The sequence below is a fragment of the Takifugu flavidus genome, chromosome 3 (genome assembly GCF_003711565.1).
Source record: "Takifugu flavidus isolate HTHZ2018 chromosome 3, ASM371156v2, whole genome shotgun sequence".
In the NCBI taxonomy this organism is placed as follows: domain Eukaryota; kingdom Metazoa; phylum Chordata; class Actinopteri; order Tetraodontiformes; family Tetraodontidae; genus Takifugu; species Takifugu flavidus.
In genome coordinates this window covers 4993425-5017180 of record NC_079522.1, presented here as the reverse complement: position 1 = coordinate 5017180, position 23756 = coordinate 4993425, and the positions used below count along the sequence as shown (strand labels likewise).

The 23756-nt window shown below is 52.5% G+C and overlaps 1 protein-coding gene across 11 annotated transcripts; it reads right to left on the bottom strand.

The window, feature by feature from the left end:
- Nucleotides 1–47: 47 nt before the first annotated feature.
- mark2b (MAP/microtubule affinity-regulating kinase 2b) lies at nt 48–22914 on the bottom strand. Of its 11 annotated transcripts, none has more exons than XM_057025860.1 (21): nt 21582–22913; nt 16131–16298; nt 15401–15454; nt 14526–14574; nt 14355–14420; nt 14080–14150; nt 13735–13791; nt 12864–13100; nt 12629–12748; nt 12458–12557; nt 12266–12396; nt 12013–12087; nt 11717–11774; nt 11411–11562; nt 11222–11316; nt 9351–9500; nt 6819–7085; nt 5139–5165; nt 3057–3095; nt 2393–2502; nt 48–2306 (listed from the first exon to the last, which is right to left on the bottom strand). In XM_057025860.1, the coding sequence occupies exons 1-21, from the start codon at nt 21630–21632 to the stop codon at nt 1957–1959; spliced, it is 2427 nt and encodes an 808-aa protein (XP_056881840.1). In that variant the 5' UTR covers nt 21633–22913; the 3' UTR covers nt 48–1956. The 11 variants fall into 11 exon arrangements, 10 of the variants coding, with proteins under 10 accessions (XP_056881840.1, XP_056881841.1, XP_056881847.1 ...); XM_057025861.1 differs by having other exon boundaries at nt 12266–12378; XM_057025867.1 differs by lacking the exon at nt 21582–22913 and adding an exon at nt 16408–16637.
- Nucleotides 22915–23756: the final 842 nt, after the last annotated feature.

Sequence of the window (23756 nt, the reverse complement as noted above, 5' to 3'; positions counted from 1 at the left end):
CTTTTCTGGGCATTCCTGTTTCCCCACAACATATTTCACAAGCAGGATCATTATATCATTGTTTTTATTACTATCATTGTAATTTTTCATCATTTTTATCTTTGCACAGGAAAAAAAAAACCAATACATTTCTCAGGAGTTGATCGCCCCTCCTGAGCCCGAACCCACCACTACAGTTACAGTTCGCTCAAAACACGTTGAAAATCAATGTAAATTACAGCAATGTAAAACGCAAATAATGTCAAATCAACCCTGAAAGAGATAATAGAACAGCAACAGTCAGAATAATAATTAGAATCCAATACCCAGCACCTTACAATGATCGACTCAAAGAAAAACGTATTAAAAACTGAAGGAAATAATAAAACAGTGTGTCATCGTGATAGAAAGAAAAGTGTTAAAAGTTAAGTTTGACTAACAGGACCCAAAAGTTGGACCTCTTTACTCTAAACCCCTCCCCAAGTGTGTGTTTTTCTTCAGACAGGAAGTGGCTTCTTTTGAACATGTACATGCGCACAAGTCTTTCCTGTTTTCTTTCCCCCGCTTCTGGAATATTAAGGCCTCGAACGCTAAAAAGGAAGAATAAAAAAAAAAAAAGATGGCCGAAGATCAATGAGCAGTAGTGGTCGCTACCATCAAACGCCGTTAGAAATGGCGAGGGCGCCTGTGGGGGCGGGGGCGGACCTGATATACTCTCCGTGTGAGCGAGTGTGTGTGTGTTTGTGATAAAGGTGCACGAGACTAGAACAGAGAAGACGGCGATGATATGATCGGCGTCCAACCCCGCCTCCCCCCCCCCGCAACAAAAATCTGTACAAACCCAAAAGTTTCTCGACGACACAAAAATATATTATCAAATCAAGAGGAAAATAATTCACCATTCATCGTCATTCTTGATATTTTTCCAGTGATCTTGTACAACACACACACAAACCGTCTCTAAAGGCGCCGTCTCCTGGACTTTGGGGGGGGGGGGCGGCGTTGACATTTTGAATGTGAAGGCGCGACGCTACGCCCAGCGAGTCCCAATAAAGGCAACATAAAACCATCAGTACCCCCCCCCCCCATCACCCTTTGTCTCCAGTGAACAACTCGACTTTAAAAACTGTAAAAGACGACAAAGCGAGAACATTCAGAAGTTCGAACTGGCCTCCGCGTGATTAAAAACACGAGGGAGCGAAAAGGGAGTGAAAAGGGAGTGACGAGGCAAAGCTGGATGTGTTTGTGCTGTAGAGAGAGAGTGTGTGTGAGAGTGTGTGTGTGAGAGTGTGTGTGTGTTTAAAGTTCACTTTAGGGTAGGAGGGCAGGATTGTGCAGGTGGGTGGAGAGGGTCCTTAATCCCACCACAGCAAAGTTCGTTAATCCTTTTGTGCACGTGTGTGTGTGTGTGTGTGTGTGTGTGTGAGATTCAACGAGTCCCGGCTCGGCTGGAGTCTTTTCGGGAGAATCGGGACTAATTCAATGGAGTTTTCCAGCAAAACAACTTTGCCACCTGTCTAATAATTCAGGAAGTCTTTGTTTCGGTTGCCCCCCCCCCCCCCCCCCCGAACCCCCCCCCCCCACAAACAAACAAACAAAGAGACGTGACGGCAGATCCGTGCAGAGAAACTGAATAAATAGCAGGAAGGAGTAACAGGAGTGGTCGAAGTGATCAAAGTGAGCCTTGGAACATGCACAGATGTGGAAACTCGAAGCTGAACGTGGAGGGAAAACAAGAAGAGCGCGACCCCCCAGCCAGGAAGAGAGAAGCCTTCCAACGTAAGTGCGTCGCGACTTTCGGACCGCCGGGTCTCTGGAACCAAAGCAAAACATCTGGAAAGGAAACATTTCTAGTGTCAGAACCAACGGCCTCGTTTCGGACCCTATCCGCGTGACGACCGATACATTTTTTTTTTCTCTAAACTGATCCCCAACCTCCGCGCTCGCCCCCCCCCCGCCCCCGACTCTCGGCGCCGCTCACAGTTTGAGCTCGTTGGCGACCTTTGAGGCAATGTTCTTGAAGGCGATGGAGGTCCCCGAGATGCGCTTGAAGCGCACGCCGTTGAGGGAGAGCCGCGGCAGCTTGCACACCTCCATCTCCCACTGGACGAAGTCGTCGTGCGCCGGGTTGCCCGACACGCACAGCAGCATGTAGCGCTCGCGCTGCTCGTACTCGCAGCTGTTGGAGTCGAGCACCTTGCGGATCTCGCGCATCATCTCCGTGGGCTCCATGGAGGAGGTGGTCTTCATGGACCAGGTGAAGCGGAGCGAGCGCGGCTTGGCGGCGTCCTTCTGGCTGGCGATGGCCGGAGGGGTGCCGGTGCCGCCTGGAGGGGGGGGGGGAGGGGACGGAGCACGTGAGGAGGGAGGGAGGGAGGGAGGGGGGGAGTCGCACGTGTGTGCGCGGACTCACCGGTGTTGCCGGATCCAGGCGAGGAGCTGTTCTCGTCGTTGTTGGACGAGGAGGAGAAACCGCCTCCGGATGTCTTCTCCGACTTGTCCACCGTGCTGCTCAGCATGGACCTGTTGGGGGGGGGGGGGGGGGGGGGGGGGGGGGGACGCACGACAGGACAGAGACGGATGAGATAAAAGATTCGTGAGGGGAATTTCCAACCAAAAAAGGGGGAGGAGGAGGGAGGAGATGATGACGGACACGAAGACGGCGACAAACAGATCTTCCAAGTGCCCCCGTGTGCGTTGGTCTCGCGTGGCTTTTTGCGTCGTGAGGTTTCGGACGCGGCGGCTCGCCGACAAACACACACCTGGGTACTTTTGATTTGGGTTCCCGTCGCACATTCACACGCACGCACCGCCATGCAGGTACGCTTCCACACCAGCACGCTCGCTTTCCAGGATGCTAACATTCGCCGCTAACGTCCCCGTCCCGATTGGTCACCGCATCACCTCCCATCACCAACCAATTAGCCCCGGCTGCCCCCCCCCTCCACTCCGTCCCGACATTCACACCAAGCTACCAGATCAGCTACCAGATCAGCTCCACTCTACTGATTAGCAGGCGGTTTTCGGAGGATTCGTGGGGGGTTCCTCCCCCGTTTTCGGGCTGTTCTGTGCCTCACCTGCTCCCCTCATCCTGACCCTCTCCCTCAAATGGACTCCTTGAGAGAAATCAACAAAAGTTTAGTCTTTTATTTTGAAGGGGCCTGCGCCAACAGGAAACAACAGTCGTGCTGCTCGCCATGCCCGCCATCATGTTCCTTTCCAAACCTGGACACACTCAGGTGGAACGTGCTCTTCACGGATCTAATCTTCTGCTAATCTAGCAGGTAGCTTAGCAATTAGCGGCAACTACAAATTCAGTGACTCTTCTATTTCTAGTTTGTCCAATGGGGCCGACGCAGTTAAACAGATGCCGCTCCTATATTTGTGTTTAACCTTTTAAAGGGGCTAAAATGGAAGAGTGGTTAGAAGTCATGTATGGAATGGACCGGAACATAAATGAGGAGCATGATGAGAGCGGGTCATGTGGCTAAAGGAGGTTAGATACGTTTATTTACCCCCAGCGCTGCATTAAAACCTTTATTAGTGACACTGGACCTGCGCAGATAACAGCACTGTGGCGAACATTTATGTCAAAACATTCATGAGACACACACACACACACGCACACACACACACGCACGCACAGACACAGGAACACAGATGACTCATGCCAACAGTGGAGGGGAAGTAAAAACCCAAGATCGGAGGGTCTCAACTGAAAACACTGCTGCCCATTAGCAAAGAACTAAAAACGTGAATACCTCCTGCAAAAGAAACGTGATTACAAACGGAGCACATGGGAAAGGATGTCAAATCATACGGTGCCATTTTGCATGCCCTGCATGGGTTAACCAAATATGAAAGGATGCAAAGTGGCTCCCAGAGACGACGTACTGTGACACTGGGCCTAAATATAGCTGCACTGGTCCAGACTGCAGCACAAATGCATCGACGCATAAGCTGTAACCACTTACCCCTTCTTTACATATGCTTTAAGATCGTGAAAGTTGCCTCTTAGGATCGATGTTATTGCAAAAAGATCATAAATTGGGGATAAACTGCGATACGCCCCACGGCCGCCAGGGGGCGCTGTGGTCTGATTGAAGGCTGGCTCTACCTGATTTTAACAGCATCCAGAAAAGTGTGAACTCCAAGTTCAGCACAAACTAATGAGTGAAGACGACTCCGCCAGCTACATAGATCCCGTTACATTAAAAAAAATAAAAAAATGTTTTTGTAGTTGCATGAAATGTAGATGTGTGTCAACAGAATAAAGGTCTGTTGGGTTTTTGGTTTTGTTTCAGCCACAGTAGGTCAAAGCCATCCAGTTCTGTTGCCGTTGCTGTTAGAGAGCCAGTGCCAGAGTGAGAAGAGTGATAAATGAAAGAGTGCAGCCTCCGGGAGGAAAATAAAAAGATAAAATTTTAAAAAAAAAAGAGTGCAGGCTGAGAGAATCTGCGGCCCCATCCCTCCTGGGTCCTCTCCTCCTCCATCAAAAAACTACTCAACTACAGCCAGAAACTGAGAACAGTAACTTATAACGGATGGATAAATAAATAAATGAGAACCTTCTGGCCAATTAAAACCTGACTTTAGCAAAGAGTGATGAAAGTTAAAAAAATGAGGTGGACGTGGAGATGAGAGTTAGCTCGGATAACGGTGAGAAAAATGAGATCAAAACGATCGATTAGTGGATTGTTCTGACCTTTCCAAGGTCACTTTGAGCTCCTTTTGTTTGGTTTTTTCCTCAAAAGTTCTAACTGGAATCACAAATGAGATCTAGGTGGGAAGGAAAGGTGCCAACGCTAAATGAGGTCTGATGAGGCGGGTGGGAGGGACAGCGGAGGGGCGAAACAGGAAGTGGGGTGAGGTGTTACTGTGCCAAATGGAGAGTGGAGTGAAAGGGAAGTTAGTGTTGAACATTGAAATAAATAAAACAAAGAGGGGCCAAAACGCGGCCAACCTCAGGGCCAACCGTAGAAACAGGAGGAAGGATGAGGCTCAAGGCATAAAAGGAAAAATCTCAACGACAAGCAGCACAAAACACCAGAAGGGGAGGAAATATGTGTGTATATATATATATCAAATATATATAAAGAGGAGAAATATATGGATATAAACCAAGGGGTTATGGATTTAACATTGGGGGTGATTCCTACCTTCTTGGAAACCTGAACGAGAGATTTCTACAAAAAAAGAGGATAAAGAAAAACAGAAACAAACGTATGTATAAAACCGTAGATTGATGAGGTCACTGCAGAAGACATGCGGGTTTTAACATTTGTGTGGCGCTTCCCCGCACCTGCAAAGGAGCACCGGCGAGGACGTTTCAGAGCGGGCCAGCGGCCCGGGCGTGAGACCGAGCAGGAAGGAGCGGAGCTCGGGTTATACGACACCGCGGTAAAACACACTCCTGTGTGTGTGTGTGTGTGTGTGTGACTGTTAACGCTGTCAGAACCACCTCTGTGCGAGTGTGTGTCAAGGTGTCCCCACTGGTGGTATTTATAGTTGAGGGAAAAGTGATATCTCCGGCGTAACCATGGATACTGTCGCCACGGAGCTACAGTATCTCTGCGTGGGAGGCCGAGTGTGCCGGCGCTCGTACCTCCGCCTCACCCGCGCACGAAGCAACACCCGGACCGCCTCCTTCCTCAAATCTGGTCTATTTGGAGCCCGGCGCTGGCGAGGCCGCTGGAGCGGCGGCGCCGTTTGCGACATTATTGACACACCTCGAAGTGTGAGGACACTTCTGCAGCCGTTGGCTTTGTTGCTCTGCTTCGCCGCGTTCTGGGCCGCACCTGCTGCCACTTCCTCTTCCTCCTCCCCGTTTACTTTCTTTTCCCTGACTCGGCCGCGAGCTGCTTTTAGCCGCCTTCGGTCCAGGTCTCAGTCAGTTCGGTCTGTTCGAAGGACCCAGAGGGAATCTGGTGATCTTTTCCCCCGTCGGGACGCTCGGATGCGGCCGATTGGACCCGGTTTAAACAGGACCTCCGGTGGTTTTTAATCATCCAAATGCTAAAGCCATTCTCTCAGGTTATTAAGGCCACAGCCGACGCACCAGATCCTCCTCATCTGTCAGCACAGTCGGATCAGAGCCGCACGTCCCTCCAGAACAAACGAAAGCTTCTATAAATATAAAAATATAGTAGCTTTCATTCCAATCAGGTACCCCTGAGACGAGCCTCAGAGCCGCGGCCCGGCGCATAAACAGGGCCCCGGCCGCTGAACCCAGAAACCCAAATTGCCCCTGGTTGGCCGCTGCGCTGGGCTAAATTACAGAGGAGGCCCGGCTGGGCGCTTTCCCCGGCTTTCTTCTCCCCGGCCTAGTGATGGGGTTGAGATGAGGGCGGCCGCTTTAGAGGAAAGATGAAATGAGCATGTGAGCCGACTCGTAATGCAAACCCGGTCATTTGATGGTTTCTTTAGGGGGGGAGTGGGGGGGGGGGGTACTCGGAAAAAGGTTTTGGGTGGGAGTTCCTGGGCAACAAGCAGACCGGGCTCTGAGATCTCTGCAGCGAACGCCACAATAAAGCGGGGGAAATTAATTCGGTTCCGGTTTGTTCCCACAGATCATCGGCTCGGATCTGGAAGATTCATTGAAGCTCTTTGAAAGATGAATTGTGGGAAATGAGAACGCTTTGAGTGTGGGGGGGGGGGGGGCGATGCATCTGACATCAATTTCACGTTCTGCAACGCTGGGAAAAGCGCGGTGGCGTTTGGGGCCTAAGCTACGCACACGCTGTGCCTATCGGTGTCGGTCCACACGTCCTCTCTGTCCTGTCGGTCTCGCACGTGATCGACCCGCTTCTGCTTTCTCGGGATCCTCTCTGACCACTCACCTGCGTACAAACTTGGATGTGAACTTGCTAAAGATGCCCGTGGCGCCGTGGGTCCTCCGGGCCTGGGTGTTGCCGTGCGACAGCGACGGAGACGCCGGCCCGCCCGGGTAGGCGGAGCCCTGCTGGTCCCGGGCACCCCGCTGCTGGCCTGCGTGGAATGTGCTGCGGATGCCCACCCCTCGGGAGAAGTTGGTACGGTCCGACGCGGCGGTGCTGTTGATGTTGTGGGCAGATGGGGAGGCGCCAGGTGCCCGCTGAGTCGGGGCACTGGGGAGCGGAGGGGGGGGGGGGGAGACGAAGGAAAAGGGAGGAAGAAAGGTTGATGCGGAAAATGAAAGACAAAGAGGTGTGGAGGTTAAAAAAGAAGAGGAAAAGTATTAAAAACGGGTAGGCGAAGGAATCAGGAGGTGTGGGTGGTCACACGGGAGGAGAGGAACAGGGAGGAGGTGGAAGAAGAGGGGATTGGAAGGAAAAGGTGGGAGGACGGGGGGAGGACAGGGGGGAGGACAGGGGGGAGGGGGAAATCCAGTTAGCTCATGTCACTTCAGTCTGATGCAGACTCACCTCAGGATAAGTTCAAACAAATTCTATATTTGATCCACATCCGCTCACTCTGATATTACACACAAGCCCACAAGTCAGCCAAGACCCGATTACACACACACACACACACACACACACACACACCACACACACACACACCACACACACACACACACACACACACACACACACACACACTTAATCCTCAGTTCTGGCCATGAGATTGAAAGCGTTTCAAACCACGTTCCCTCTCAAACACACACACACTGAGCTAAAAGCATGGCTTTTCTTCTTTTCCTGTGTGTGTGTATGTGTGTGTGTGTGTGGCAGTAGAAGGCCTGCAGCAGACGCACGAACAAGCATCAAAACAGCCGTTCCTCTCCTGGGACCGAGCGACCACAGCTAAATACTGGGTCAGTCAGGGAGTATTTACACAATTAAAGCGTTCTTCCGTCATTAAACGATTGAAATGACGAGCCGGTGCAGAACTTCTACTACACTTGGCGTTTCAGCACACACTCACTGGCACCGACACAATTGGGGGGAGGGGGGGGGCCTCTGCAGTTATTGATAACTTGTTTCTGATGGTGCTGGACGTGCGTCTGCAGCCGGGGGGGGGGGGGGGGGTCCATACGGGACGCCTGATGCGGCTCCACATTAATGCAGATGGAATCTGACATGTCGTTCCGAAGGGATCGGCAGATGATCTGTGGGGGATTTCGGGGGCACAGGCTATATTCTGAATATAGGGGCCTACTCCCCGCTCGGGGTGGGGTTGGAGGGGAAGGGGGGGGCAGCTTACGCGCTCCAACAGTACCTTCTCTCCAGCGTTCCCAACCAGGTTCGGAAAAGGCCGAGCTCGCTGCTGAATGGCGCATGCAACAGAACGAGACTTCAACACAGAGCAGACAAAAGCCAGAGGGCCACTTTGACATTTGCTCGGCTGGAATTTCAGCCTGACATTTGCGAACGGCCCTCTTTTGCCCCCCCCCAAACTGTCACAAAAGGGTGGGGGGGGGGGTCAGTATCCGTGAGAACGGCGTGAGCGGCTGGCGCTCACGTGACGTCCTAGCTAACAGAAGAAGGATTTCCAGGAGACGGTGCGGGATGAAAATGTCAAAGTGGCCCGACAGGACAGAGACAAGTTCAAGCAGGCAAAGCTAGACCACACAGCACACACACACACACACACACACACACACACACACACACACACACGCAGGACTGTCTGGCCACTGCATCATGTCATTCATCCACTGTGGATTTTCCCAGGCAATTCCAGAGCTAAAGGAGGTTTAACTGGCAGATTAAACGGGAGCACCAAACAACCTTTAAGAATTTAAACCAAAAAAAATTAAGACTTGAGCGGGAAAATGTTTAAAAATAGCCAAAACATTAAACACTGTTTGACATGTTTTTGAAAAACACATCCTGGCGAGCTTCAGTGAATAAATCCCTGTTCATGGATGAAGCTTAAAAAGGTGATTTAGTAGAGACAGGAGGTCCGCTCTGGCCCTTTATGCGTCTCTTCTCTCCTGTCAGGAAACAAAGCTGGGTGAGAAAACACCTCTGTGCTGGCAGAGGGTGAAAAACCTGCTCGTCTCGTTCTCCACCTCTGCAGCTCTGGTCCACGCCGGCTCAACGTGAGCTGTGAATGTGAGCCGCTCGGCCTGAAATAAATATGTCAACAACTGCACATGACTCTCGCTGCTGCGCTGTTGCTAAGAAACCGCCGAGTGGGAGAGGATCTGAAAATCCACAGATATTTAGGGTGGCACCAGAAGTGATTAACGCCGTTTCTTGTGTTGAGACGGAAGATTTAATCATCTCTGCTGCCTCCTCATAGTTGTGGCCACTCACGAAGGACAGAACACAAGACAAATATCATACAGGTGTGGTTTTTGACCTTTGACCTCTCCTAATCTCAGTTAACCGTCCCTCTTCAGGTTTATGCTGGATGGATGAGGAGATGAGGCTAAAGAGACTTGCCTGGGCCGCGGTGCGTGCAGGTCAGAGGGGCATGGATGATTGGAGGAGGACAGGGACTTGTGGTGGCGGGGACGTGAAGAGGAAGTGGAGGAGGAGGAGAGGACGGCTGCGGCTGAGGCGGTGGAGGCGCGGGAACCCGGAGTGTTTAGGCTAGGAGGAGGAGGAGGAGGAGGGAGGGGAGGGGAGACACCGAGGGAAGCAGCCCCGCCCAACACGCACACACACGCACGCACACGTGACCGACGACGGACGAACACGTCACGGAAGGACACCAGAGAGACGCACACGGACAGTCACACAGGGCGGGGTTCGGTGCGTGGGTGGAGAGGTGAGGTTGGGCTTGGTTAGCAGCACTTTTAAAATCAAACACAGTTATGGGGGAGGGGGGGGGAGGGGGGGGAGGGGGAGGGGGGGAAAGGGAAGACGCAAAACAGACGAGAGAACGGAGAAAACAGCGAGCAGCTGATAATCTGTTACACAACCTTCAACGTTTTTAGGGCTTTGTTTGGGTTCTATCACACCCACTTGGTAAATGAAACTTCTCCAAACTCATTGCCCAAATATTCAGAATATCACTCTGGAAACTGAAGCTGCAGCTGATAAATTTGCCGTGATTCAAACTGTATTTCTAACAGCTGTTTCCTTAACACTCTCCTGAAGGAGAGAGGTTGCTACGGGCAACCAAGCTCTGCATGTGACGAAGGCTTCTAACCAAACCTGGTACGACGCAAAGGAGGAGAGAAATGAGGAAAAACACAGAGACTTTACAGAAGCTCGTCGAATAAAAAGCCCGAACTGGTCAGACTGGGAATATTCTGACTGGTGATGGGAAGCACGTGTGACGTGTATGTTAAAGACTCTGTCGTCACGTGGAAGCCTTTTCTGAAACAGCAGAAGCACGAGAAGCGCACAGCGCCGCCGAGACTTTGTGTCCCATCATAAATGTTCCTGACGTCCGTCAATAGAGAGAAAAATACATCGATATAAGACGGGAAACTAGCAAGAAAATTGGAGCTCAGAGGAAGACAAAAGAACACCAGAAGAAGGAAAAGACGGAGAGAGAAGAAAGGACAAATTGGGGAGGGGTGACAAGTATAAAAGCAAATAAAAACTTTCAAGCATTAATCATGATCAAATGAAGTTAATGTTAAAAACCAGATGGAAACCACTGATTTAGCGTAGCATACCAAAGCTAACAGACCCCCCCCAGTTAATCCAAAAACAACATTTCAAATCTCAAATGACCTCGCCGTTGCTTTTGGTGCGGCCAAATTGTCCGGTTCAAAACAATCTCGTGGTTTTTATCCGTTGAACGGAACCTTTTGATGCCGAGGGCGCCGCGCTGGAAACGAGGGGTCATTTGAGATCCAACGCACGGGTAATAAAGTGAACGCAGCTTCACAGGAGTGGTTACCGTTTGGCTTCATGTTTAATGGAAAAAAGCACACAAAGCGCATGGCTGGTTAAAGTATGATGGTATCGGACAGTGTGATTTATTGCCCATATCATAAGAGCTTAAAATGGTTGGTGGGGGGAGAAGATGGAGGGGGATTAAAGGGGAGAGCTCTAATGTAGCAATAGCATCGTGGCTAATGCCTGAAATTCAAGGCCTAAACTCTAGCGTTGTGGTTTATCTATAATCTACTCGAGGTTTGGCCTAAATCTGAGAAGGAGCCCGAGTGGCCTGACCAGCCCTGGCAGGAAGAGCTCTGGGTCTGTCGGGGCCAGCTGGCACGGCCCCGGGCCCTGGTGGCCAACGTCTGGGATCGGGCCGCTGAGGCAGCTGTGGGACTGATTTACTTTGTGTTCCAAAATGGGGCCGCTTCTTCCTAACGCCGCGTGCGTGGCGCCGCTCGGTGCCGTTGGTTTACCTGTCCTTGCCGTTCTGGATGCCCTGACCCAGCGTGGCTCTCTCGTTGAGAGGCGAGTTTCGACTGCGACCGGTGCCGGTGGACAGGATGCTGTTCTGGAGAGAGAAGAGAGACGCGGAGCGGCTTTAAAAGCAGCTAAATAAAGACCAGCAACGCTGCCTCGGGATAGCGCCGTGCTCCTGAACTCACGGTGGAAGGCGTGGCGCTCTTCTTACGGTCGGCTGAGACCGCGGGGCTGGCCGGCACCTTCGTGGTGGAGCTGCCCGACGAGCCTTTCCTCCCAGAATCCTCTGCTGCGGTCCTGTTGTCCGCTTGTCCGCCCCTCTTGGAGTAGGAAGACCCTGGTGCATCACAACGACGTTGTGTTTAATGAGCCGAACCACGCTCGTCCATCACACACACACACACACACACACACACACACACACACACACACACACACACACACACACACACACACACACCCTCCTCCCTGCCAACACACACCAATCTCACCCTGTTCGGTGGCTCTGCGGTTCTTAGGGTTCTGGTTGGACGACACGCTGCGCTGTACCTGAAACAACAGGACGACAACAGCGCCGCGGTTAGCATGACTGCAGCGTCGCTGGAACGTTCCTGGGAAGCGTGTGCGTGCTAACAGGCAGAAACTAGATCAACAGTTGTCACGAGAGCGGAACCAAGCACCCAGAAAAAGCACCACGGCAGAAAGGAGGCTAGCTAGGAGGCTAGCTAGGAGGCCCGTTTGTAGCAGCGGCCGGTGTAATGTTAAGACCTTGTTGATCTCATTGTACCTTGTGAGGCGCAGAAGGGGCGTTTATGTTGCTTACTTCACTTCCTGGTCTAGGCTTGATGCAACCTTCCTCCAACTGATGGCAAAAAAACAAATCTGTGGTCTGAGTGCAGTTCAAGAGGCGTCTGGGGTACAATTCTGGGACTAAACACACCCCCTGTGACACGGGCGTCTTCAGAGCTCAGACAAGCTGACGGCTCGGCCGTAAAAACTGCATCTTTATCTATTTCGGGGGGAAAAGGAGAAGCGCTTACCTCAGAGTTCCTGTAGTCGAGAAGCAGATACGCGGCCATCACGTCGTTGTACTTCTGGTTCACCAGTGAGTCCTGGATCTCCTCCAGGGAGAATCCCATTTGTAGCATAATATCTAAATGGAGAAGTGACCCTATGTGTGTATTATTAAAGACAGGAAGAAATCCAACCTTTCTGAAACCTTCTGTTCTTACCGGTTTTTTTGGGGTCTTTATAATCCGGCTGGGGTTCGATGTACGGCTTGAGTTCCTCGTCCTCGTAGCCCACGTTCATCCACCGGTCCCTCATGATCTGCTGCTGGCAGAAGAGGCTTTTAGTTTGGGCGGATTTCGCCCTTCCCCGACCTCCTCGCGGCATGGACGTACCTCGAGGCTGCCTCTTTTGGAAGGGTTCAGGATGAGGAACTTCTTGAGCAGGTTCTCGCAGTCGGTGGACATGTAGAAAGGGATCCTGTATTTGCCGCGCAGGACGCGCTCCCGCAGTTCCTGGTGAGGGGCAAAACACCGTTCAAACAGTCGATTCGCTCTTCAAACGTCCACTTCCTGCCTTCAGGACGTCTCAAATCAGCTTCCGGTGATGCTACAAACTCCTCTCCCCCACCTTGAGGTTCTGCCCGTCGAAGGGCAGCGAGCCGCTGACCAGCGTGTAGAGGATGACCCCCAGGCTCCACACGTCCACCTCGGGCCCGTCGTATTTTTTGCCCTGGAAGAGCTCGGGGGCGGCGTACGGCGGGGAGCCGCAGAACGTGTCCAGCTTGTTCCCCAGAGTGAACTCGTTGCTGAAGCCGAAGTCGGCGATTTTGATGTTCATGTCTGCGTCCAGCAGCAGGTTCTCGGCCTACAGGCGGAAATATAGAAGTATAGAAGACCAGAACCGCTAGCTTACCACGTCTTAAACGCCTATTCTGGGGCGACGCGTGCAGGTTAGCCGCCTAGCTTCTGTACGAGCCACCGGGCAGAAAAGCCGGCGTTGCCTAGCAACAGCGTCCCTCTCCCTCTTCGCCGTTTTTGAGCGAGAACGCGCGCATGATTTAACATCACGGATTCCCTTTTGACCTCCACGTGAACTAATAAACACAAAATGCGATGAAACGGACATTTTAACGCGTCTGTTCCGATTGCGCAACACCGGTCGAAACAGAACGCCGGCTGGCGTGAAAACGAGCGAGGACAAGTTTGAGATTAGGAGTCCGCGTCTCACAGGTCTGCCTGCTGGCACCGTAAGAGGATTTCCAGCTGCATAACACCGTGAACCTAAACGCCCCGGGAAGCCCCGAACCTGGGCGCCGACTCGTGTGAGAATAAATCCGGCGAGTTGCGCGTACGGGTCTTACGGAGGCTTCATGTCAGATGATGGCGGACGTTGGTTAATGACATCTTTCATTAACCCCGTCCTGGTGGTGCACGGGTCAAACATTAACGAGGAGAAGAGGAAGAGGCGGCGTGCGACTCGGCGCCGCGTGCGTTCTCACCTTGAGGTCTCTGTGGACTATACACTTCTGATGGCAGTACTGCACCGCTGACACGATCTGTGGGGGGGGGGGGGGAATGAGACATTTACCACAGGCAGCTGAAAAATACATGAACTTTCACTCACACACACATGTCTATGTATGTATTTCTATATTTGTGAGGACTTGGGTTGACCCTAACCGTCCCTCTTGACCCTCTGACCCCAGTTTGACCTCACAATTCAATCCTATGTGTGACCAGACCGTCGGGGATACGAGGACCAGCCCAAATGTCCTCACTTTGCTAGTAGGATGAGTATTGTGACGCTTCATGTGTAGCCTGCAGGTGGAGACACGAACACACACCTGTCGGAATTTGGCGCGGGCTTCTTTTTCCTTCATCCGGCCGTGGGCCACCAGGTAGTCGAAGACCTCACCTGGGGACCAGAGGAGACCAGGTGGTGGTGATACGACTGCTCTCAAAGTCTAAACTCGTTATTCTGCAACATCTTATTCATTTATTAAGTCTTCAGTTCCGTTTGGGGTATAAAGGAAAACGGAGAGTCACTCATTAAATTCAAACACGGGGGGGCGAGGCAGTGGGGGGGGGGGGGGGGGGGGGGTCACAGCAACACACTTACCTCCACTGGCGTACTCCATTACCAGGTACAAAGTCTTCTCTGTCTCTATGACCTCAAAGAGCTTCACTGGAGGTGGAGACAGAGGAGGGAGTCAGATACGGGGGGGGGGCAGAAGTTGAGAGAAAATAGGGCAATAAGAGCAGCTGGGGCAGTTGATGGTGGCGGCCTCACCTATGTTGGGGTGATTCAACAGCTTCATGATCCTCACCTCCCGGAAGAGCTGTAACACAACAACAAACAGGCCCCGCAGGTTGTGGCGTCAGAACCCGTCCAGCCAGTTTCAGCTTCGCCCGTTTCCCTGGGCGACGGGAGCGAGCGCGAGCGAGCGAGCGAACGGACATTTGATGAGGCCGAAAGCGCTCACTTCCTGTTTGTGGGTGAAAGGACTAGAGGGAAAACAAACTGATGTGGGCAGTTACGACACGTCGGGGGGGGGGGGGGGGGGAGGAACCCAAATCTGGGACGGCTGAAGAGACGCTGATCTGTAGCTGTAATTAATTAACGGACGCGCGGGAACTCGGCGCCGACTTCCTGCTCGTCCGTCAGCTTCGCATTCGAACGTTCTCCTCGTGTGGACGCACCGGTGTCGGGGGGTGTGCGTGTCAGCGGACAGACCCCACCCTGGGGCCATCAAACGGCGGTAATTGCAGCCCGCTTCCTGTAATTAAAACTCTCCCTGACAAACGAGGCCACTTGAGAGCGAAAGACGGAGTTAAAAGAGAAGCAGAGCCGAGTTGTGCGTCTGGGGCCAGACCCCACTCGCCATCCCATAATCTGGCCTCCTGTCCTGCTGTATTACTACTAATATTGTTATTATTAGCATCAACATCTGGACCCAGAACCTGATTTCCAGCACTCTAAACCCCCACATGAGGACAATAGCTAATGTGGCTAATCAAAGCTCCGTGGATTAGCGTTAGCATTAGCACGTCCATCGTGGCTGCTGCTTGACTGATGCTGCTGGATTTTCCGCCGCCGATTCTCCCGTCGGTGTAAATAAACACAAGGTGACGTCGAGCGGTCGGAGCGCGGCGGTCGGGACCCACCTTCTGCAAACTGGACGAGTTGAGCTGCGTCTTGTCGATGATCTTCACGGCCACCTGGAAGCAAAATGGCGGTTTTAATTTGAGATGGGAACCTTTTCGTGCAAGTCACATTTGTTTTGTGCGGAGGGATTCGGTGGGGAAAGGTCAGAGGTCACAATCAACCCGGGGCCGGAGCAAAGGAGAGGGACGCTATCTCGACGAGGACGCCGAACTCTTTTACTGCCGACCTTTCATCCACTCCTCTTTCAGGTTCTTCTTGTCCTCCGACGCTCCCTCGCCGTGTTTGTGTGGAGTCACGCGGCGCGTTATCAGGCCGTCGGGCCGGGCGCTGTCACACATTGACAGAGCCCGTTCGCCTCCCTGGCTCGGGGACGGGCGGAGACGGGGACGGGGCTGGACTTTAGACGCCGCCCGATGCACGCGCAGCTTTTCCAAACATGTTAAATCAAATGTGGAATTCCCAGCGATGCGTTCAGGCGGCCTGATGCTGATCTGAACTCCCACTGTAGCTCCAAAGCTACGCTAACCCAGGCTGCTGACGTTAGCATGCCACATGGTGGTAAACCGTTTTATTAAACATTTTTATGACCATTTGATGAGCAAACGCTTATCTTATGAAGGATTTGCTCAGGAAGAAGGCAAAGAAACTGATTTTCTCTCGAATTTGCCCCCCCAAAAAATGAAAAAGACAGTTTGAAATGGCTCTTAAGGGCCAAATGTGCTCGCTCACCTCCTTCCCCGTGAGGACGTGTCGTGCCAGTTTGACCTTGGCGAAGTTGCCTTTGCCGATGGTTTTCAGCAGCCGGTAGTTGCCGATGTGCGGCTGGTCCTCCGACGTGGTCGTGGAGACCGAGTTCCGACACCGCGACATGCTGGAGCGGCCGGATGACTTGGACTCCTGGGGAGGCGGGAGATCAAAGCGTGGCGTTAGCTTGACCGTTGAAGCTAACAGTGAACAAAAATGGCATTATCCAAATTAGTTGTGGGAAGGATTCTCGTCCCAATACCCGATATTCCGCTTCAATCCAGATCGTCCTTGGCTAGCAAGGAAATAAAGGCGGCGGCGAAATTCCATGGAGCCACCAGAGCTTCCCAGGCGAGACGCACAGAAGCAGCACAGGAGAACAGGCTGGACTCCTCCAGCTCCATCTACCCGATGTGTGACACTTTCCACGCGCACGTTTTTGTGAGTACACAAGATGCAGGTCAGGCTGGTCTGGACGGGTATTTAGAGCCTCGCTAGTGCTCGATTAAATCTTTGCTTTCTTCCCCTTTTAACATGCTAAAGTGCTAAAAAAACCCAGCTAATCTTGAGCCGGTGGAACTCTACACGCACATCCAAGCCGACGTAAATTAACTTTAAAGTCGCTTTCTGGAGTTAAAAACAGACACGGAGCGTTCCGACGGGCGCGTGTGTACGCGGAAAGAAAACAAAACCCTGCTGTGCTGAGAAGTGCTGCAACGGTGATTCGGTTTCAACTCCAGGAAAGGGTCACGGCTATTTTGTGTGTGTGTGTGTGTGTGTGTGATCCCAGATGACAGGTGACTGGGATCAGGGTCAGGGGAGAGGACGGATGGCTCCAGGGTGACGATATTCAAACCCACGCGGTCGTGACACGAAAGCTAGCGGGCCGGGAGGCGAGCACACACCCGGGTGGGTCCGCGGCGAAGCGCTGACCCAAACCGTGCACGTGATCTAACTTGACTACGACTGCCCCCCCCCCCCGGTCATCTCGGACACGCCGATATGTCACGTTTCCTGCCGATTCTTTCCCTCCTCCGACCTCCCGCCTGTTCCATCCTTTCACGTCGGCCTATTTTTGCCCTCCGATTCTTCCTCTACTTTCAGGGCAGCTGCGGGCCGAGGCCCCCCCGGCCCCTCCCCCGGCCCCCTCACAGCCCCCCCGACAGTGGACGTCGGCGTCGTGTCCTTGCGTTGCTCTCTGAATCCATAAGTACACCTGACTCACAACACTGCACCGTTAGCTGGATCAGGAGCTAATGCTAATCCCGAACCCAATCTGAGCGCTATGGCGATAGCTGCTGGTTTTTTCTTAAAAAAACAAAAAAACCTCATCGGCGGAGACAGGCTTCCTGAGACAGGTTGTAGTGACTCAGTTGCCATGGAGACGTGTCGCCTGTCGAATCCTGCCCTCTGGCTCTATGTTGCTGTGTTTTATTCTTCAGTTTCTCTTTTCACGCCGCTCTCGCTCCATTTGTTTCGTCCTTGGAGGACGCCGATACGGTCCCTTCTATAAAAGCGTTGTGGCGTGGAGGTTTCTGACGAGAGAGCGCCAAAAACACGCTACATGTTCTCCAACACCAAACCACCGCTTTCGAACCGCATCGAGTAGCCCCTAGCGACACGTTTGCATAGCCTAGCTCCGCCTAGCTTCACACTGCTCCCGCAGTCGCGCAGAAAAATGGACCGCGGGACCCGTGTTTGCGCAACGGTCGCCGCGGCGAGGGCGATACGCTCGGCCCTTCGCCCTTTCTCTGCTGCTACGCAACCGCCAGGAGTGTGAGGTCCGCAGAGTTTTCACAGGATGACTCGAACCTGATAAGCGCACGTGTAGCGAGATAGACGCAGGCTTTCCTCAGGAAAAGAAAAGAAATAATCTGGACGGGAAACGCCTCGGCTGTTTGCTTTATTAATCTTATCCGCCTGCGATTCTGTGGTTGGGTTCGACACAGCGAAGCACGTTAGCCGCATAGCATCACAGCAGCGGGAGGAAGGTGTAGCGAAAATCCCAGCGCTGGTGCCAACCGTGTGCTGTCAGGCTGTTAGCGGTAAGTGGGGGTGTACGCTTCGGTTCTTTTGATGCCTTCTGCTACACGAGCGGCGTAGCACAAGACAAGCAGCTAGTCATTAGCGATGGCGGTTCTAGTCGGTCGTTAGGCCCCACTCTGTGCAGCTACTGCTGCTCCTAAAATCAGCAAAGCTAATCCTTCAGAAACAGCCGGAAGATTTACGCTAAACTAGCATACGTAGCACGCCTCGGTTCTGGAAGCCGAAAGATTTGGGCGATGGAGATCACGAACAACCCAACTCGGGTACACACGAGCTTCACTACAATCCAGTTGAGCACTTCAGATGTACAGTTAGCTGCCGCACCTAGCGCTTGGCTCGACAGGAAAGGCCTGTTTTACCCTCTTCCCCTGGGACTAACTGGTAAACTGTCACACTCGGCTGCGCCCAGGTAGCACGTGCTGGTTAGTACGCCTGGAGCCGCCCAGCTTGTTAGAGCGGGCAATTCCAATCACGACTAGCTACCTGATTGATTAGCGGAAAAGAGACGATTAAATGGCGTTTTTTTCTTAATAAAACCCCAAAACCCCGGCGGTAGGTTCCCTGTTGCTAGGGGGCCTGGCTAGCTTTGTCTCTGTTCTTCTGCCTAGCGACCGGCCTGGCGAGGAAAGGCATAATTTATGGTTTCCTGGGCGGATCGTCAGGGACGCGCGCGTGTCTGCCGCTAACGTGATTCATCCCGCGGAGGCATCAATGAAGGTGGACAGGAAGGTGAACGGCCGCGCGGAGCGACGCACCTGCGTCAGCGCGCACAAAGAGCTTCTCAGTCATTGGGATTGGGTTTCCACCTCAACGGCTCGCGGCTCACACGGGTGGGGGGGGGGGGGGGGTGAATCCGCCCCGCTGGTCCCGGCGCTCCCGTACAGTGGGGGCTCTGTCCTCCGCGGCGCTCTCCAGCCAGCGGCGCATTATTTTTCAAATGAAAGTGGTAACGCGGCACATTTCCTCGCATCGATTGAATTAGCAGCATCGTAGGACGGACGAGCTCGGAACATTTGTGGTGTGTGTGAGCACCAAGTGTTCCCCTTATTGAGGCTGCAATAACGAGCTTTTCTTTACATTTTGGACCGGCTTTGCTTAATGATTCTGCAATTAAAGAGCTTCAAGAGGCAGTCGTCACACTTTAGGCTCCCAAAAACACAGCTGATCAACATAAACTGGCATCGTTGTCCAAATACTTTTGGAGATATCTCAACATTCCTCAGGTGCATCAACAGAAACACACAAGGGCCCAAACCTGATGGTCTGGTCTCATTTAAGAGGGATTTTATACCTTTACGTAAAGGGAAAATGACGACACTTTCAGGCTGCGCCGCCGTCCTCTCAGAGGTGGCTGGATGAAGAGAGTGAGGACTGAATAACAGGAAATCCGACAGACGGGGAGGTCGCGCCTGGGGAAGAGCGCGACCGCTGTAGCCACGGGGTGCAGCCGAGCGCCTGCGACAGCATCAAGTTCCTCAAACGGTGTCGCCGGACCTAAAACGGCACCATTGGGCGCGTCCCGCGGAGGCTGGTGTCGCATCTTAACACCACTTTTGGGCGTCTCTGGCCGCGGTTTGGCAGCAATTGTCAACGACGCCGAGGCGGAAACGGTGTCGCTAACGCTAGCCTCGGTTCAGACGCCCCGTTTCTGGTGTCGCTAACGTTTACCTGGTGGATCAGACGCCCCGTTTCTGGTGTCGCTAACGTTTGCCTGGTGGATCAGACGCCCCGTTTCTGGTGTCGCTAACGTTAGCCTGCCGGGTCAGACGCCCTGTTTCATCCAGGACCGCTGCCATTTTGTCCTGATCCTGAGACCCGACACCTCTCTGTACATGGCTCTCCACACGGGCCGGGTTTGTGCGCGGGTATCTGGCGGTGACCCCTCACCTACAAACCCAGTCAAGGGCTCGCCACGACCCCAAACTTCTGCCTCTAAATCCTCGGATGAATAAGTGCGAACGGAGCGAAGGCTGGGTGGCGTTTGGGCTCCTTGCTGTCAGCTACAGGCTAAACACACTGAAAGGCTTAAGCTGAGCCACACAACTCTAAATATCCTTGATCGTTTCACTTTGACAAAGGAAATTCAGTATCTGACGGCTTTAGCGAGGCTAAAATACACCGCGGCATTTAATTGCACGTTGGACCTGCATTTTGGGCTCTAAAGCTAAAAGAGCTCAGCAAAACAGCCAACGCTAACGTACGGCCGGGCTCAGAAGCCTGTCCAGCAACAGTGCACGTTTCGCGTTGCGGTTGTCGCGTGATTCCTGGAGTCTCATGCTAACTTGGCAGCCCGTGTGTTACGTAGCCACATAAGCTGAAAGAGAGGAGCGCCGAGAGAGGAGCCAAGTGTGCTACCGCTATATTGGTGCGCTTATATAACCGAATGCGTTGTTTATGACCTCTGTCACAGGTAAGGGTGTGTAGCCACGTGCGTCACTGTGTGTGCCTACACTTATCTGACTACGTACGCGCTGGTAACTGCTTTCCTGTAAATGGAAGCTATTGTGTCTCACACACACACACACGCACACACACACACGCAGTGAGAGATCGTGGTATCAACAGAAAAGGTTTGTGAGTGATGACAGCAGAGATATTTTAACCTGCACATCCGCCGCAACGGCGGCAGCGGCGTTTCCTACATCTGCAGTTCCAACATCACATAGAAGAGTCTCCATTTACGACTCGTCCGGTCCCAAAAGGCCGATCCCAGATCCCGGCGACACCTATACGCGCCCGGACACTCGAGAACCACAAATATAGACTTGGGGGGTTAGCTTAGCGTACGTGTTGACATCACCCGCTGCTTATTCTGTCAACATGCAGAGGCACTTCCCCCCCCACCCATCCAAGCGCTCATCACATGACGCCGTCATGCTCGTCTCGATCGCCGCCGACTCTAATCGGTTCCGCGCGTGCTGCGGCGTCAGCAACGCGATGATGCCCGACAGCCTCCGCGACCGAGAGGCTCGACGTCTCGGCAGGAAACGGTCAAACCCCGGCGCCCGTCCCTGGTGTCGGATCAGACGTCCGACCTCGACGGGCGCCGATATTAGCAGATATTGGGCTGGACGCTGCGGCGTGTTCGAGTTGGTGCGATGCGTGCGGGGAGCGAGCGTCGTGAGGAGTCGAGGAGGAGGACATGCCTGGAACACACAGACTAAACAAATATCTAACTTTGTTCCTGTGAGCAGGGAGTGAAAAGGCCAGTGTCAAAGGCTGATGAATCACTGCTGTGTGGCGAAGACAAGAGGGACAAAAAGGCACACAATGGAGGACCATGGAGGCCATTTAAGGGCCCCTGACCACAGAAGAATGTCCCCTGCAAGACTCTTTGATAGCCAACCGCGGGGATTTCATCTGGGTGCATATCAGAGGGTTAGATCTTACCTGCCCGGTGGAATTCTCAATCACTTGCACCAGTGGGATCCTTGTTGACATGGTTGCAAAACTTGAGGATGCCGAGTAGGGAAAGCAAAACGAGAGCGAGTCTTCAGTGTCTTTGGAGCATTCAACGACTGTCTAATCGGTGGCTGAGGGAAGTTTCCCGCAGATGTCCAGTGCTAGCCAGCTAGCAGCACGACGAATAGCCAGTGAATCAACAAGTTGAATCCCTCATCAGCGGATAGCAGACTTTAGCCAGCTAGCTGGGACCTAGCATCAACCGTACGCCCCATGTTTGTCAACAAGCACCAAAAAAAAAAAAGCCAAAGGTCTTCTTTAACTTCGATGTTGATAAGGCAAAAATGTGTTCTCAACTGACAGACGTCAACGAGTTACCAGAGCCAGAGAGTTAGCAGTCGGAGCTGGTGACGTTAATTCGGCTAGCAACTTGGGCTAGCTTGAAGAAAAAAGTTGAGCAATGGTTAGAGCAAAAGACAAGGTTCAATTAGGTGGCTAGCATGCTAACCCGGAGGCTAACAAACGCCACAGGAAGCCTAAAATGTCGCCAACCTGTACGACTCAAAGTACCCAACGTCGTTTTCATAAGGCAGCGTCGCTCTTTTCGTTTCGAGACAGGGATAAATCCGTATCGGTTCGAAAATCGGCTCCGGGTTCCAAGTTCTAAACTTTCAGGCCAAAGTTATTCCTGTCGACGTTTCGACCTTCCTACCGCAAAACCATTTAAAATGTCCTCGGTGAAATATCCAGGGGAGACTCCGGGGAGGGGATTAAAAGTACCATGTAAAACAGTCACATGGCAGGGGGGAAAATAAGCATTAATTTGTCGCGCTAGCTATCAGCCTGCCCATTAGCTCGTATGGCGAGCTACTTCGGTATTTATTCCGAGGCTGATCCGGCTAGTTAGCTTATCCCCTGCGGCCGCAACTGCCGGGGCGACTCACAAAACTCGCCCCCCCTCCACAAAAAAAAAATCCACGGAAATCAGCGGCGCTCTTCCCTGTGTTGCGTGATTGGAATAAGGTCGTTCACCACTGCTGCACTGCAGTGTGGCGATGGACCAGTCCGTCCTGTCGGTGCACCGACTGCTGGGCTTTTTTTCCCCTCCGTTACCGGCCGTCTGAAGGCGGGATCATCAAGTTGTAAAATCCATTATCAACGCACCGGGGGAGGGGGGGGGGCTTTTTTTCCCCACTTTGGAGCTGCGTGGGACAGAGGGACAGAGACGAGGAGCCGCGTCCGAATGCAGGCTATGCGCACGATCCCGTCCTGATACCGGAACAAGCTCGCACCAACATGGCCGCTTGCACCACGACTCAGCGAAGGGGACGGAGAGGGAGGCGCTTCGGCTCCCCTCGGCTCCGCTCGGCTTTTTCCGGAGCCTAGACCGCAGTTCCCCGTTCAACGATAAGACAGGAAAAAGGATGTATTTAAATATCATTTTAATACATTTCAAATCATCTCGAGGTTTTTTTTTCCCAGTTCACAGTGTTAAATAACCAGACCGGAAGGTCTGACGTGGTTTATTAAATCTCAATGAAGCTTCAAAGTTGAAACACTAAGTATTAGAATAATGTTTAGGTGTAAATTCATAAAAGGTCTTAGACTAATACACAAAACAGATGTAAAACAGATACAGCACAATTCTCATCCGCTGGCCAGAAATATGAGTAAAACAAGCGATATTTACGGATATTTAAAAGTAATTCAAAGGTATCTACTGGGATACGAATAAAATGTGTTGAAATGCACTCATAAAGATTTTTTTTTGGGGGGGGTGCACTAATGAGATACTAGAACTCGGCCACCGTACTTTAAACAGGGTGAAAATACAACCAGCCAGCCATTTTGACAATCACACGAACCGCATGAACTTGCACAAGTGCGTTTATTTTTAAGATTTTGCGGTTGGCGCAGCGGTTGCGCGATAACGTGCCTCGGTTTCGCCATCTACAGGATGTGTCCCCACACTACACCGGCCGCCTACTACCTGCAGCTGGTGTTTCAGGCGCAGTTGGATGATCTTTAAAAAGAAATCTGGTTTTAATCTGGAGGTTCACATTCCAATTTGCCAAACATTTGCTGCCAGTTTTGAGGCCGCAGTATCAGATGCGTTCTTTCATTTTCCCTTTTAATAGGGAGCCATTATTCTCCGTGGAAATG